Source organism: Thalassophryne amazonica, chromosome 11 (assembly GCF_902500255.1).
Source record: "Thalassophryne amazonica chromosome 11, fThaAma1.1, whole genome shotgun sequence".
Classification (NCBI taxonomy): Eukaryota; Metazoa; Chordata; class Actinopteri; order Batrachoidiformes; family Batrachoididae; genus Thalassophryne; species Thalassophryne amazonica.
The window spans coordinates 50247139-50263314 of record NC_047113.1 but is presented as its reverse complement, the minus strand read 5'-3'; the positions used below and the strand labels follow the sequence as shown (position 1 = coordinate 50263314).

General features: G+C 39.4%; 1 protein-coding gene across 1 annotated transcript; it reads left to right on the top strand.

Moving 5' to 3' along the window:
- The first annotated feature begins 2116 nt into the window (after window positions 1–2116).
- Window positions 2117–16176, top strand: LOC117520279 (atlastin-3-like). The gene is given in 13 exon segments (XM_034181598.1): window positions 2117–2281; window positions 4713–4893; window positions 4896–4930; window positions 7950–8084; window positions 8646–8750; window positions 8820–8870; window positions 11726–11782; window positions 11899–11991; window positions 12141–12279; window positions 12374–12501; window positions 12596–12652; window positions 12755–12826; window positions 15870–16176. Coding segments are annotated over 12 exon segments (1308 nt in total). The 5' UTR covers window positions 2117–2281; window positions 4713–4727; the 3' UTR covers window positions 16140–16176.

The following is a 16176-nucleotide window of genomic DNA, read 5'->3' as shown; positions in this document are numbered from 1 at the left end:
TAAGTTTTACCTTGTGGCCCACCTGTGAACGCACAGTCCAGCTGTGCACACACGCTGCATGCATCCTCTCCGGCCACAGAACCAGATATACTGTTCTCTTTTATTTATATTTCTCTAGGACTGCAGTCTCATGCTTAAAACACCTTCTGTAGTTTCTAATTCTTTAACTCGTTTATTTGAATATTTTATGTGTATATTGTCTGTATATTTGGTTTTGATGTAGTTGTTTTGGCTTTTATTGTGTAATTTGTTTAGTTTTTATGTTATGTGTCGACGCGGTTTGAGGAGCGGACCTGCGTCAGACGGAACCCAGCGCTACAATAACCAGAAAAGCGGTTCCAAAAACAATATATTTATTACACCCGCGTGCATAAAAAGTGTAAAAACAAAATAGCGTCCTTCTGGTGGAGTGACTGTTGGCACGCTCTCCAGCGCCCGCAAGGATCAAAGCCCGGCGCTCCTGGACTCACTACCACCAGCCAAACACCCCCCAGGTGGACAACGACAAACTGACTCTGTGAAGCAAAGAAGAGGTGAGGTAAGTCAGCAGTTACAACAATATCCTTCAAAAGACACGCCATCAGCAACACACCCAGGTCCGTATCCTCGTCTAACCCCATGCAAATGAGCAGCTTCTCACAACAGGTGGAGGATCACTTATCCGCACGCCACAGCAGTGAGGAAGCAAACTGCACAACTCTCATCACAATTCAAGTACACTCTGCAACAAAACACCAAGTTACTATCAACAATTAGTCAAACACTTAATCACCTTTAATGTGTGCTGACAGCATGTGTCCTCACCCTTCCCTGCTTCACGGGCTCGATGTGTCAAACACAGGCGCGGTCCTCAGCGTCTCACAAACGAACATCACAGGGTCGAGTTCCCGGCAGTTCTGCTTGAATCACACATGACCCAAATGCAGAACGCCATCCAACCATCCGCTTCAGCTGAAAGTCTTCAAGGTTGCATGTGAGCACCCGTCACAGGTGCCACACACGACGTTGATGAGGGTGAGGACTCCTCAGCCAGCACCTTCTCCACAGACAAACCAGCTTCCATGCCACCTGAAGAGCAAAGAAAAAAGAACACCAAAATATCCAGCCACACCCCCCAACACAACATTTTAGGTCAAATTAGTATTGTAAAGCACTTTGAAATGCATTTATGCTGAATGTACTATATAAATAAAGCTCTTATTATAAGAGCTTTATTTATAGCTCTTATCATAATCATAATAAGAGCTTTTATGATTGATGAATTATGATTATTGGCAAGTTACCTTGTACAGTAAGTCCCTTCGGCCGCTCCCTTGTTTGCACTCGGGGTCGCCACAGCAAATCCGAGGTGGATCTGCATGTTGAACTGGCACAGGTTTTACGCCGGATGCCCTTCCTGACACAACTCCACATTACATGGAGAAATGTGGGATTTGAACCCGGAACCTTCTGCACTAAAACCAAGAGCATTAACCACTTGGCCACCACCCCTGCACTGGCAAGTTACCAAAATATCCAAGAACCAGGATCCTGAAGAGTTGAATCTTCATTCTCCTATGAAGATATCAGCATCACCAAACCCCTCTGTCCAGCCTTTTATCCATCAGATTCAGGTAGCTAAAATGGTCTCTTCCCTCATTTGAAGGATCATTAAAATTTGATTTTCCTCTGCTTTTACTATTGTATTCACACATACAGTGCCTTCACATGACCTGTTTTCTTCTGCTGATTGGTGAGTGCTGCTGTTGCTACTACTTATGATAATAATAACCTGATTAAAGGGAAATATTTAAACTTTTCCTTAAAATTTGGTTCGTTTCACATCTGTTGTGTCGGTAGAGGGCGCACTAGAGTCCATTACGCTGCAGGAGTACAAACGGTCTTTTTATCTGGTTTTGGAGGGAAAGTCCTTCACAAAAGTGAAACTGCATCGTGTAGTTGCTTTCACCTCTGAGCTATCTACGCAAAGAAACCACCTTGCGCTTATTTTTGGATGCTAGATAGTTAGGTAGTTCCGTATTCGTACACGTCGCCACAGCTCGACACTTGGCATACTGGGAAATGTAGTTCGTAGCCAGACTATACTAGAAGCAAACAATTCCACTGAAACTACACTTCCTATGTCAGACATTCGTTCAGCCTGAACGACGGGAGTAAACCGCATTCGTGTTGGAAAAAAGTTGTCATTTGTTTTTATGCCAACGTAGAAACAAAAAGTTCCCGTACAGTCGTTTCCAGACTTTGAAGATTTTCTGTTTGAAGCCGTTTGAAGCCAAAAAAGGTAACAATACGTGTAACATTAAGGGATAAGGTGTTTTTGAGGACGGCGGTGTTAAAATTTGTAATGTTTTAACAACTCCGTTGCACACAGCCCTTTGCTAACTAGCCAGTCAGTGCTACCGGAGCCAGGAACGCAAAAATATAGTCAATATAAAGGTATAGTGCAAGTGAGATATAATTATGTTTTACCTGCAAGATTTGTAGTGCTTGTTAAAGTAAAACATGTAGTTTGTGTTAGAATTATTATGGTATGTTGCGCTTTTTCAAGTGCATGCATATTGTACAATGCAAAAAACGCTTTCTGGCTTCATTGCAGCAGCATTTTATCCAGTGCATAGAACCTCTTGGTATGCTGCTTGGAGCAGCCACACCTAGAAAGTGTACGTTTTGCGAGACCGAGATTGGACTATTAATGCAGCGCCTCCCTGTCTTAGTCATCATGGGCAGGGACATTCAGAAAGCAGCAACAATAGTCCATTGAAGCTGCTGGAATGATCAGTAAAGATCAATGCTGCGTGACAAACCACAAAAGTACACCACAGTCAGCTTCACACACACAGCTAAACTTTGTTTCACCAGTTTGTGCATCTCTCCTTTTCAGCAGAACTGACTGTACAGTCAGAGTCAGCAGCTGTACATGAACTTACAGGAATCCTTCTCACTTTAGGCATGAATGGGGAAGTGTGTCCAGACTTTCTTGTATTTGGTGGCCTCTTGTGTCATTATATTCTGATGATATCAGTCATTATTGTGTCATATTTTATTTCCAGTTACGATCTTGTACAGCTCAGTCATGATTCATGTCACCTCTCAACCTGGAAAATGTAAGTGTTGACGGGTTGAGACGTCTCACATTATCCTCATCATCCATGAGATCTTGCGCACCAGGGATGAGTTTAGTTGTCCAGCATTACACATTTTCTATTGATGTAATTATCCTTCTTCGAGTGAGGAGCCCACCTCTGGTTGGCATATTCCAGATGAGCCCAGACATGAGCTCACCATATGATCTTCAATAAATATGCCACTTGAGCTGCCAAACCAGTCGCTGTTTTCTTTATTGACTGCATATTATTGCTCCATCAACGGATAAGTGCATGCATTATAAAGTAGTAAGTACAGGATGCATCCTGTAAAAATAAAATGATAAAAATACACTAGTAAACCAGAGCTTAATGTGATGCCTTTAAAGTGTGAAGGATACAAGTGGCTTGTAAGAAGCCTTGGTTTGGCCCAAATCTGAAAATGAAATTGTAGCATCAGAGGATAATGGCTTTATGAGAATTTCCAAAGCACTTCAGTAATTAAGAAATAAAAACAGCAGTGTACTGTAGGTTAAATTTGTTCTCCAAAACTGAGTGACTGTGCAAGAAGGAGACTAACTGGAAAAGCCACCAACACACCTCTGACAACTGTGAAGGAGTTGTAGGCTTTTCTGGCTGTAATTGGAGGGTCTATGCATATTACAGCGTTTATGTGTTCAATCACCAGTCATAGTGTTATGGTAGAAATGGAACAGAGAACTTTGTTGTAAGAAAACAAATGAAATCCAGACTTGAGTCTTCCATGTGCCAGCCAGCAAACTAGCTGAAACTGCACATCATTATTTTAAGAAACTCATTCTCTGCGTTACTCCACCATGAAGCTGTATAACTGGTGATACAACAAACAAAAGCTACACAATACAATTGCACAGCTTCTGTGGCTGTGCAATTGCAGCCACAGAAGCTTATAACTCCTTCAGATTTGTTATGGGTGTCTTGGTGACTTCCCTCACTAATCTACTTCTTGCCTGGTTAGGTTTTTCAGAACTGTCTATTCTGGTCAGTTATACAGAAAAACACTTTGCATTTCTTAACATTTAATGAACAAGGCATATCCATCCCATGATTTATCTAAAGAAAATGACTGTGAAAGTGATAATTTACTATAAATTCATAAAAAGAACCTAGTAACTGTCAGGCATACATTTTATATCTGTATCTTTATTTCACTCTGTGAAAGCATTTGTTTTGTATGTTTTCAATCACTTTGGACATCTTATTAAAATTTTTGATAATACAAAATTGTTCCATTTGCACTTACTTGTGATTCCGTATTTTCTCTTCAGTTTTTTAAAAATTCAGGAGTGCCAGTAATGCCAACCAGGACTGAAACATCTGGTTGAAACATGTTGGACGTGCTCTAAAAGCTGTTAAACTACTTTTTCTCCATAGGGGTGGAGCTATTGATCAGTTGAAATAAATAATATCAAATAAAATGTAGTAATTACCCACTAGATTAGCATACAGAAAATGCTTCTTCAAATTTGTGAGCTGTGATCTACATAGTCTTGGCAGTTCAGTGTGTTAAATGGCAAACATTAGAATAATCATAACTGGAATTTTGTCAGTACTTATTTTCCCCCAAAGTCTTTTTGTATATATCCACAGGGACCAGTACTAAGTATGGGGACTAAACCAGGCCCAGTTCAGATTGTCACTGTGTGTAAGGAGGATCATTCCTTTTCTTTGGACACAGAGGCTTTGGGACGGGTTCTCTTGGCCCCTGAGATCCGTGACAAGCATGTGGTGGTGGTGTCAGTAGCTGGAGCCTTCCGAAAGGGGAAGAGCTTTTACTGGATTTCATGCTTCGTTATATGTACCGGAGGGTGAGTAGCACCATAATGTGCTTTTTTTTCCCTTTTTTTTTTTACTGCCTGAAATCTACCAGTTCAACTTGTTCTGTCTTTCTATCAGATCACACTTTCAGCTTATACAAATATCTGTGTGAATAGCACTGGCCTCACTGGTGGGGAAGAGATTTTCGTTTGTGTCAGACAGAGATTCTTAAGCTCTGGCTGCATGAGCCAAAGCCCTTCATGTTTTCTGTCTGCCTGCTCTGCCTATACCTGATTAGCCGGATCAGTTGTGTTCATCCACAGCTGGGATAGGTATGACTACAGGATGAAATGACAAACATGCAGGGTTGTGGCCCGTGAGAACCGAGTTTGACATCCATAGTTCTGTCTGTCAGGAGGCTATGGTCCTTCGGGACCAAACCTTCATAGCCCCAGTTACTAACTATAATACTTACTCAGGCTCTATATTGTGCCTCAAATTGGATAGGATACAATACGTTGGACATGCTTGAGTGATTCCATATTTTTTCCCTCTACTTGGTCTAAAAAAGTAACCATTACTGACTGCCACAATTTTTTTTTTTCTGATTTCTTAGTGTTTCTTAAAGCCGGAAAGTTGCCATTTGAAATGACTTTAGTTTTGTGTCATGTCTGTGATCTGTTTTTTTTTTCTACAAAATTAAACAACTGAATGAACATCCTCCGAGGCCGGTGATTCCATAATTTTTGCCAGGGTTTGTATATTCAATACATATCACAATATTGATATTTATATGCTTAATACTGCTTACATTAATTTTATTTAAATGCATTTATAAATTATAGTGTATGGTGTTAGTGTAAAGCCCAGTATTTTAATATTTAGTTGTACTGCTTAATGTGTTGTGTTAGTATTTTCTTTTGCACATTTTCACCTTTTCTTTGCCTTTATCCCAAATTGACATCACAACCTACATGTTTGTGAAGATTATGAACCCCAAAAGCCTTGTCATTTTCATATTTCTGCCTTCCCAAACCATAACTGACCTAATTTTAAAGCTAGAATCCCAAACAGACCCAATTATGCCCAAGCTTAGACATTAAAATATATTTGTATATGCTCATCAATTCCACTTTGTGCAGACCTGTAAAATAATAGGCACAGAGTATACTTATTAAACATTTTAGTTATTAAAATTATTAATAGTAGTAGTGTATATAAACAGATGTCTTGAAAAGTGGCCCTTTACTCTAGGGTCTTGCGGGTTGGTGGGGGGGGTTTGCATCATCTTTCCTTCTGGATGAGGCCCTGGTCTGCACGGTCTGTTGGCAGGAAGAATGGAGATGTGTATTTATGTGGAAAGTGGCACCTGATTGACAGGTAAGGTTTTATCATGCTTTTCTCTTCTGCCATTCTCAGAAACAGACTTAGTTTTGTGTGTGTGTGTGGGGGGGGGGGGCAAAGCATTAGCGCAAAATATAAATGTACATTAAGGACTGTGTTATCATTGACTGATGGACAGACAGAGGGCAAGTCATTAATGTGCAGGTTGAACAAAATTGGGCCCAGTGTTGATTCTTGAGGAACGCCAATATTACAGATAAGGTGACTGAGTATTGCCATGCCCACACTGCGTTTCGTTTGTTTAAATATGACTTTATCCATTTAATGGCATAAAAAAGTTAAAACAAGATGGATCAGAAAGCAATATCTCATGGTTTCTAGTGTCAAAGTCTTTCTTTGAATTTAGAAAAAAATATGTATCAGACCAAATAAAATGTGAAAACCTACTTGACAATAATCCTGCTTCTGGTTTCTTGTGGTTGAAGATAACCTAACTATCTCAGAGGTGGGTGTGGGTGTGTGGGGGGGGTCGATTCTGTTGTACTGAGAGAAATTTTGTAACTTTCCCAGTGTCACAATTGGGTCATATGTTGTCTGCCTTTTAAGCTTTCTATCATCATTTGTTGTCACTCAGGTCACATCAGGTTAAACAGTATGTACTATAATTGCATGTTGTTGCACTGAACTATTCACCACTACCTCTTCTACTGTGAGATGAATGTTTATGTATTGCTTTAAACCCAAGTCTTGCCATAAACCCCACAGAGAGATCTATTCAGCATTGTGTAAAATCTGCAGATGAATGAAGAGAGAATTTTGACATTTAATTTATGTTTTACATGAAACAGTTGGAAATAGAATGTAAAATGCAGGTGTAGCTGCAGTTGATGCAGTTTGTTTTCATCCCTGGATAGGTGACTGTAAATGACAGTTTATATTTCTAATGTGGAATAGATGTAAAGTTTGATCAGTCTGCTTCTAAATGGTGATTAGAATGTAAGACCCGCCATCACACTTAGTACGAGTGAGCGTGAGCCTAGCTGAATCAGGCAGAATGTCAAAAAAAGCTAGGATTTGTGACACATCTGGGAGGAATAAGAATTGCGGAGGACAACCGTCTGAATACCCAGACTGTGCTCCGACCCGCCCCGACTGATTTATTCACGTGCTGTTCACGGCCACTAAATGTGGTACAAATGTTGGTGGAACACATCAAAATTACCCAGACAGCTGTCAAAATGCAGTGAGAATATGACGAATGCACTTACATTGTTGTACGAGTGAGGTCTGATTACGGGTGGAAGAAATACAATCCAGCAGCACTTGAGGTGCTGGATTGTATTTTGTGCGTTCAGGTACATTCAGGACATTCGGCTGTGTCAGAAACATGCCAAACGTCCCCCCGAATGCAATCAGAATGTCACAAATGCCATTTTCACGCCGTCCGATTGTTTAAAATGCAGTCAGACTGTGGTCAGACGGCTCTTTGACTGTTGTTCGATAGTGTTTCCACTTTGACTACACCACAAATATTTGAACATGTGCAAAACATTTGAGGCGCCCAAACGACTGTGCTCGACTTTTTAGACTGTGCTCAGAATGCTGTCCGACGGCCACAAATGCACCTCAACGCTTCCTGAATGTGGGTTGAATTTTCATTGAGACGGGAATCAGGCTCATTCGGCTTCTAGTGTGATGTGGGTATAACCTTTTTTGTTTTTGTAGGATGACAAAGATTGGCTCGGTACAGACGATGAACTGCTGACAGGATTTTCTTGGAGGGGAGGTTCTGAACCAGAGACAACAGGCATCCAGCTTTGGAGTGAGGTTTTCCCCATTCAAAAGAGTGATGGAAGTGAGGTAGGGGCATGTAGATTTTAAGGTCATTATTGTTTACATTTGATTTGTTCAGCTAAGTTTTCACATGTAACAAGAACTTTTAACATTATGTATTTAATAATTGTATTGGAAGAAATTAGACTTATTCCTCAGTCATCATAGCATTTCTGTGACATCACTGGCGATGCTATTATTTCACATGTACATTAATGTCATGTTGTCCCGCACCCGTTAGACAATCTTGGGTTTGTTCACAAGTTTCTCTTAGGTGAAAAATTTTGCACTCTGTGCTCAAGAGTTGGTTGGAAAGTTATATTCAGTGACTTTAAGCATGAGATCTTTTTCAGTAGCGAAACAAGTAATACTTCTCTATTACCCTTGCATAGAACTGACAACTCAGAGAGAGTGTGTGTGTGTGTGGTGTGTGTGTGTGTGTGTGTGTGTGTGTGTGTGTGTGTGTGTGTGTGTGTGTGTGTGTGTGTGTGTGTGTGTGGTGTGTGTGTGTGTGTGTGTGTGTGTGTGTGTGTGTGTGTGTGTGTGTGTCATATTTGTTTATTTGAATTTCTGGCTCTGGCCCTCTAGGTGGCAGTAGTGTTGATGGATACTCAGGGAGCATTTGATTACCAGTCCACAGTGAAGGATTGTGCCACCATCTTTGCCCTCAGTACCATGACCAGCTCAGTACAGGTCAATATTTTGTAGTTTTTCTGTTAGTTCTCTTTTTGTCATATATGCTGACATTGCCTTTCTTTGTAGATCTACAATCTGTCACAGAATATACAGGAAGATGATCTGCAACAGCTTCAGGTTTGTTTACATGAATTTGTCACTTTGATAATTTCGATGAGTGTTATTTTGATGCAGAAAACCTGCTTTGAATTTGTATATCTGCTTGAAACGTTCCACCAGCGAGAAAAGTGATGATTCAGCAGTGTATGGTTTAAGACATTTTCTGTTTCCAAGGCTGTTTTAATACATGTACTATGAGCAGTGGTGGGCACAGTTCCACTAACCACTAATAAGCAAAAATGGATTAGCTTTTCAGATAACTTCAAAAAAAACCATCAGCGGATTAATCATCTTCTGCTTAATTTAGTTCTGCCAATTTTCAGTCCGCTAATGTTTTTTTGCTGGCATAGTTTAAGTGTGTGATGCTTAAAAAACAAAACAAAAAAAACCCAACCGTGTGACCATTCAGTAGATGGTCAAAATGCATAGAACACTGCCATCTACTGGATGAGAGTGTGAACAGCAACAAACATCACAGTTGCTTTTTCAGATCAACACTTAAACAGAATTTTGAGTTTTTCAGATGTCTTTTTTATAAATTAAAAATTACATATTTACAAATACAAATTTATTTGTAAAAACCCAATACACGTTACAGGAACGTGTTTGGTTTTTAACAAATAATAAATAACAACCAGTGATCAGAGGAGGCTCATTTTCACATATGGGCCTCATGTATCACGTTGCGTACGGCGATATTTGAGCGTATATGGGGTGTACGCCAAAACGGCTGCGCTACTTGGCATTTATCAATGTGGTCGTTGGCATACCGCTGCGCTGAAAATATACACCAGGTTGGAGGTGGCGTAAATTATACACCAAAATGAACCAGCGCTGGAATCCACATAAAAAATGAAGATGATCAACATGATAAACAGTGCCATTATACAAATCAATGCATATGTTACATAAATAACACTTTCCTGATTATACTACATAATAATCAATACAAATCCCGCCTTTGCGGGATTGTTATGGAGCACGATCCGTGGCCACAGCGCTGACAGGAAGGAAAGCGCTGCTCGCCTTTTTCTCCAGACTTCGAGCCTGGAGCCAGAGCAGCGCTGAGCTTAACTTCATGTGGTGTGATCGTTTTAGACTATGAAATTGATAATAACAACTGTAGTTTCTTCATTCCCTTAATTCGCCTGTACTGCAGCCAGGTTTTGTCATCTCCATTCGGTTGTCACAATAAAATAAATACAGAAATACATAAAGAAATCTGACAGATTAGGAGTGTCTTATTAATTGAGCGAGCAAGAATTATTGACATGTGAAAAGAGAATACAGTGGTCCCTCGCTATAACGCCGTTCACCTGTCGTGGCCTCGGAGTCTCGCGGAGTATTTAGTCCAATTTTGCATGCCTTTTTTACAGTGTTCTGTGTTCTGCGTATCTGTTTATAAGAATCTTGTTGCCCAGAAGAGGAAAAGAGCACCAACAACTACTCATAACTGTGTTTGTCACACGGAAACAAACACCTGCTGCAGCGAGATGTGAGTGGGAAAAGGCGCAGCGTCAGGACGCAGAGGCCCGATCTGTGAAATACTTGTCAGTCACTATTAATAATTTCTTATGTGTCCGACCTCGTTCGTTGATCGTTAAAATTAATTTGGTTAGTTCTAAATGCCATCATAATTATTTATAGGAAAACGTTCTATTTTATTTCTCAAACAAATGTTTGGGCCTGAAAACAGTTTGGTATTATTTTCCTACTAAGGTTTGAACTTTGAGAGTGTTTGAGAGAAAAGTGAGAAAATGTTCATGCCTGATTGAGAAAGTGTTTAAACTGTGTAGTGAGGGGTTTTACAGCCTTAAAACGTCTATAATAATTGTAAAAAATAACGCTGACTACGTCGCGGTTTCGCGTATTATGGGCTATTTTTTAGAACGTAACTCCAGCGATTAATGAGGACCACTGTAACACTTTATTGATTATATACTACAAACAATTGATACGACAGCCGCTTTTGATGCTCTATTGGCACGCATCGTGATTGGTGGAATTCTTTTTCATTGCCGTCTTCCTGACTTCCATGTCGTAAAAGAGGGTGCATCTGAAGCGGAGTCTGAATATTTATGGGCGTGTTTATTATAATTACGATCGTTTCCACCCGCTGCATTTATCAAGATCACGTCAGGCGTACGCCAGAAATGGGCAGGTGCGCACTGCTTGATACATGTCATGGTGACTTTGGTGTATTTCAAGTTTACGCGTAATTTACGCCACAAGTGCGCAACATTGATACATGAGGCGCAATGCCTTTTGGCATCTGTTTTCGTTATTGCTCAACCATCAGAAGTAGTGCTGTGCAATTTTTCACTTTGTAAAAATGACAGAGTTGACCTTAATTACGATTAACTGTCTGGAATTAGTTTCATTTATAAATCAAAAACATAAGTGAAAACTGCTTTGATTATGATTTCTTGTGCACACGTCTGTACTGTTCGATGTTGAAAGTAAATGACTCTTCCTTACAACAGTGGGCAGGGTGCAGAAAGACAGAAGCTCTGACTCGTTGTTTGTGATTGCCTTTGCTTTTACTCAGAAGCATCGGCAGTGCTTAAACTCAAAACTGGCTTGTCAGTAGCTGTCAGTGTACTGGAGTCAATACTAAAAGTTAGCAGTTAGCTGTAACTTCTGCTAATTTTTTTTATCGGTTTAGCGTATCAAAGTTAACTTTTCAGTTAGCGGATTAGCTGTTATCAAAGCTAACTTTCTGGTTAGCTGTGCCCACCACTGACTATGAGCATGACCAATCAAAGGGTGTTTGATCACTTAAATATAATTACTGTTTACTTGACATTGGGAGTTCTTATGATGTTTATGTTCTCTGTGATTTTTGAATATTTGTTCCTCCCTCCTATTCATAGCTGTTCACAGAATATGGCCGCCTCGCCATGGATGAGATCTTTTTGAAACCCTTCCAGGTAACAAAACAGCACTACTCTGTGCGTATATCGGACACATCCCTTAACTTTTGTTGTTGTGGTTGTATCCTAATAAGGTTTGTGTTGTGTTCTGACACAGTTCCTTTCTTTTACAGTCTTTGATGTTCCTAATCAGAGATTGGAGTTTTCCGTACGAATATACCTATGGGTTCAAAGGAGGCAATGTATTTTTGGATAAACGGTTACAGGTACTAATCCTGTCTTAAGTCATTTGATGGAGGATAGTAATTACCACTGGGTCTAACCTCCAAACTGTCTAAATCAATAACGTCTACATAACAGACTTTATATTTGCTCCTGATTTTAAAAATGCATCGTAATTTTTTTTTTGTTAAAGGTCAAGGAGGCCCAACACGAGGAGCTGCAAACTGTAAGGGAGCACATCCACTCGTGCTTCACCAACATTTCTTGCTTCTTGTTACCTCACCCTGGGTTGATGGTTGCTACCAGCCCTACTTTTGAGGGACAACTTAGTGGCAAGTTATCCATACTGTTTTTAAATGATCAAAAGTCCTCAGGATGGCCAGTATAGTGAATGCAGTCCTAAATAATGTGCTCTTACTTTGTCAGATGTGGCAGCACCCTTCAAAGAACAACTGAAGGATCTGATTCCAAATCTGCTGCATCCTGACAATCTGGCAGAGAAAGAAATTAATGGAAACAAAGTCACATGCATGGGGCTGCTAGAGTTTTTCAAGGTGAAGTCATTCTCAGGTGTTCATTAAAAATAATAATAATAAAAAAGCTTAATTAGCTTTATCATGTCTGATAATGTTTTCTTTGTGTTTTCAGGCATACATAAAGATTTATCAGGGAGAGGATCTGCCACAGCCAAAAACTATGTTGATGGTACTTGCAGACATACTGTTTTGGATTTGTATTGTCAATGAACCACAGTCAAGGAGAATTTAATTCATTATTGTACATCTCTACTTGGTTTTGTTTAACTAGGCTACAGCAGAGGCCAATAACCTGGCAGCTGTGGCCACAGCCAAAAATCAGTATTACAAAAACATGGAGAAGGTGAGTTGATACTCATTTTAAAAACATTGTAATTATAGTGAAATGTTTAACTTGTATTTTGAAACAGTTCCGATAATTATCGAAGATAATGTTTTCATTATCAGATTATCTTTTCAGATAACTTTGAAAACCATTATCGGACTAATTATCTTCCGATAAATTTTTGTCCGATACTTTTTAGACCGTTAACGTGGTAAACAAAGCTGAACAGCTACAAACACTTAAAAATACAATTTAAAATCAGTTGAGCACCTACCTGTTAAATGTTTTGTAGATGTGTAGTTCTGTCCTCTGCAAACAGACGAGAGCTGCTTCTAGAAGAAACCGCTCTATCCTCTGCAGCCAAAGGAGAACTGGCCACCAAGGAAAAAACTTTTTAACTTATGGTTCAAATTTTAACCAAACTAATTTCTGACAAGTTATTTAAATTAACGTCACGTCTGAAGTTTTATAAGTGAAAATATCAGATATATGTTTTAGTTTTAAAGTAATGCGGTAATTTTTAAGGTTTTAGTGTGGACATGCTGTGTCCAGGTGCATTATGGGTATCTCGTTCACGACATGAGAAATGCATTTGAGACGCTCTAATCAGGCTCCATGGACAACAGCATTAAACTCTAGTGCCTAAAACTCTCGTGAATATATTCTCTGCATTTATAGATGTGTTATTGTGCTTGCGTTTATTAAATTCCATGCATCTTAAATGTAGCAGACACAGATTATCTGGAATTTTGTTTTGGAGAGTTTTCAAGGTCTCTCTGTCTGCCATCTACTGTCATTACTGTTCATAGCAGTATTGGCCCTGAAGCTGGACTGATATTTTCAGTCAATGTACTCGGTTCCAGCTCAAACTGTACTACAGAACCGCATGGTGTAAAAGTTCAGAGCGCATGATTTATGTTCTCACACACATTGTACGTTCAAAACCACACGTCGGACTCGTGTTTCCAGAAGCAAAACGTAAACAGAAGCTTTTTTTTTTTTTTTTTTTTTAAACTTAATTTACAAAAATTCTCAATGGGAGACATCAAAGTTTAAGAAAACAAAACAAAAAAAGACATTACAAGACAGGTCTGCAGTGTTTGCACATGCACAGTGCGAGAGGTTGGATGCTTGTAGCGCTTCAGGAGTGGGATACCCTCACGACGGCCGACCAGAATATCAAACAGGTTTGATTTTCATCTGACCATACGATCGGCATCAGGAGGTGGTCGTGAGATGTTAAATGCAGCTCGTTGAAACCTGAAACTCGGTGCGATCCAAAAAATTCTTGCACGAATGAAAATCAGCTGAAAAGGGGCCAAAACTCGCACTGGCACCAGTAGATCGTGGCAGTGTTCTATTTATTTTGACACTGGTTATATCCGACGGTTATCTAATTACAACTTGGCTTTTTTTTTTTTTTTTTTTTTTTTTTTGAAATGCCTTTTTTTACAAATAAAAAATGGCATATTTTACAAAAGCACATTTATCTGTAAACACCAACACATGACACACCTCACATTAACGTGTTGGTTTACAGTCAACCAATCGGTGTTAGCGGAGGCACATTTTACCCAGAATGCCATCTGTCTGTTTGTTGCAAAACTTCAGAATTAGTGCATTATTCAACATTAAAAGATATATGTTGTATCTTAACTTTGCACAAATGACAGAATTGACATTAATGGAGTTATTCTATCAGTATTCATTTATTTACACCAAACCATAAGTCAGCATTGCTTTATTTTCCAAGACCTCCGCCTGACGGCAGCGTTGTGATTGAGTAGAGAGTTTTTGGCTCCTCTCAGCTGCATTTGTGCTGGAAGCCATGTAGTAAACCTGAGCTTCCAGCCATGTAGTAAACCTGAGCTTCCAACAGGGGGCAGGATGCTCAAAGACAGAAGTGTTGACTCATTGTTTGGGTCTGTCGTCACTTTTGATGCTTCCAGAAGCGATCGTGGTGTTAAAACTCAAAATCAGCTTGTTAGTAGTTGCAAGTGTACCGGAGACAATACTGAAATTTATCGGTTATCTGTAAATTCCGATACATTTTTGGGTGGTTTATCGTTTTATCTTTATCAAAGATAACTTTTCAGTTATCTGATTACTGTTATCGAAGTTAATTTTTTGGTTATCTGTGCCCACCACTGCTTATATCATCATTATTAAATGTAATATTGGGGAAAGAGCTGTGCTTTGTGTGCACTGAGGCATGTGAAATTAAGTTTTGTTTTTCTTTCTTTAGCTCTTTCCTGGCTTTGTGTCATGATGAATAATGCATAATCTCGTACTGTTCAACAGACCTTGCCAGCTATTTTTAATATTTCACCCCAACTTGCAGAATTATTATGTTATTTTGCCATTTTCTAAATAAATGAGATTTTATGAACATGAAACTGAGAATTTATGAACTTCTACCTTTCCTTTGTGCCATTGGCTTTTCTGTCTGCTACTCATAAAATTGATTTATATATACATCCTGTGATAATTTATGTTTCCTGAGTTGTTATTTTTCTACAATATGGTCACATGCTGCTCTAAAAATCTCACAAGAGCAGCACACTGAGTTGTTTTACAGTTGTGTATGGAAGTTAAACACAAAGGAACATGCATTGTTGAATATGGATTCCATGTTTGTTTTGCATTACTAAATACATTGGGTGTAATTGTTTTTCTTGTGTGTTTAACTTCCCTGCACAGTTACATATGAATATCAGACTTTTAGAACAGTACAGAATGGTTTACTGGCTTTCCATTAGCAAGGAAAAAAACACATAAAAGAAAAAACTGCTCACTTGGGTGGGGTGAGGGGGGATCCTAAAAATAAAATCCTTAACTGTATTTGGTTATGCATCCCAAAGATGGTTTTGTTGACATAACAGCTCGGTCAGACCCGCATCCTCTAATCCGTTTGGTCCTTCCTCAGTTGTAAATCATTGAAGTGTATTTGATTAACACACTAAACCTGATCAACTTTACACTCACACATTGACTGTGATTAAGAGAGAATCCTGACTGTGATCTTTCTGTAAAAACTCTTGGCACTTTCTTCCTTTTTGAGGTGTGTGGGGGTGACCTGCCATATGTGGCCCCTGACTGCCTTGAGGAAAAGCATCAATTTAACTTCAGAGAGGCTCTTCATGTGTTTACATCAACCAAAAAGATGGGCGGCCAAGAGTTTTGTGACCGTTACCAAGCACAGCTGGAAGAGGAGCTGGAGGAAATGTGGCAGTCTTTCAGCAAGCACAATGAAGTAAGTTGTGGTTCTATAAACAGTCTCATATTTCTGTTTCTTATTAAGCAGCATGACAGAATTTTCAGTGACCTCTAGTGGTAAGTTTTCAAATTGCAATACATCTAAAACTATT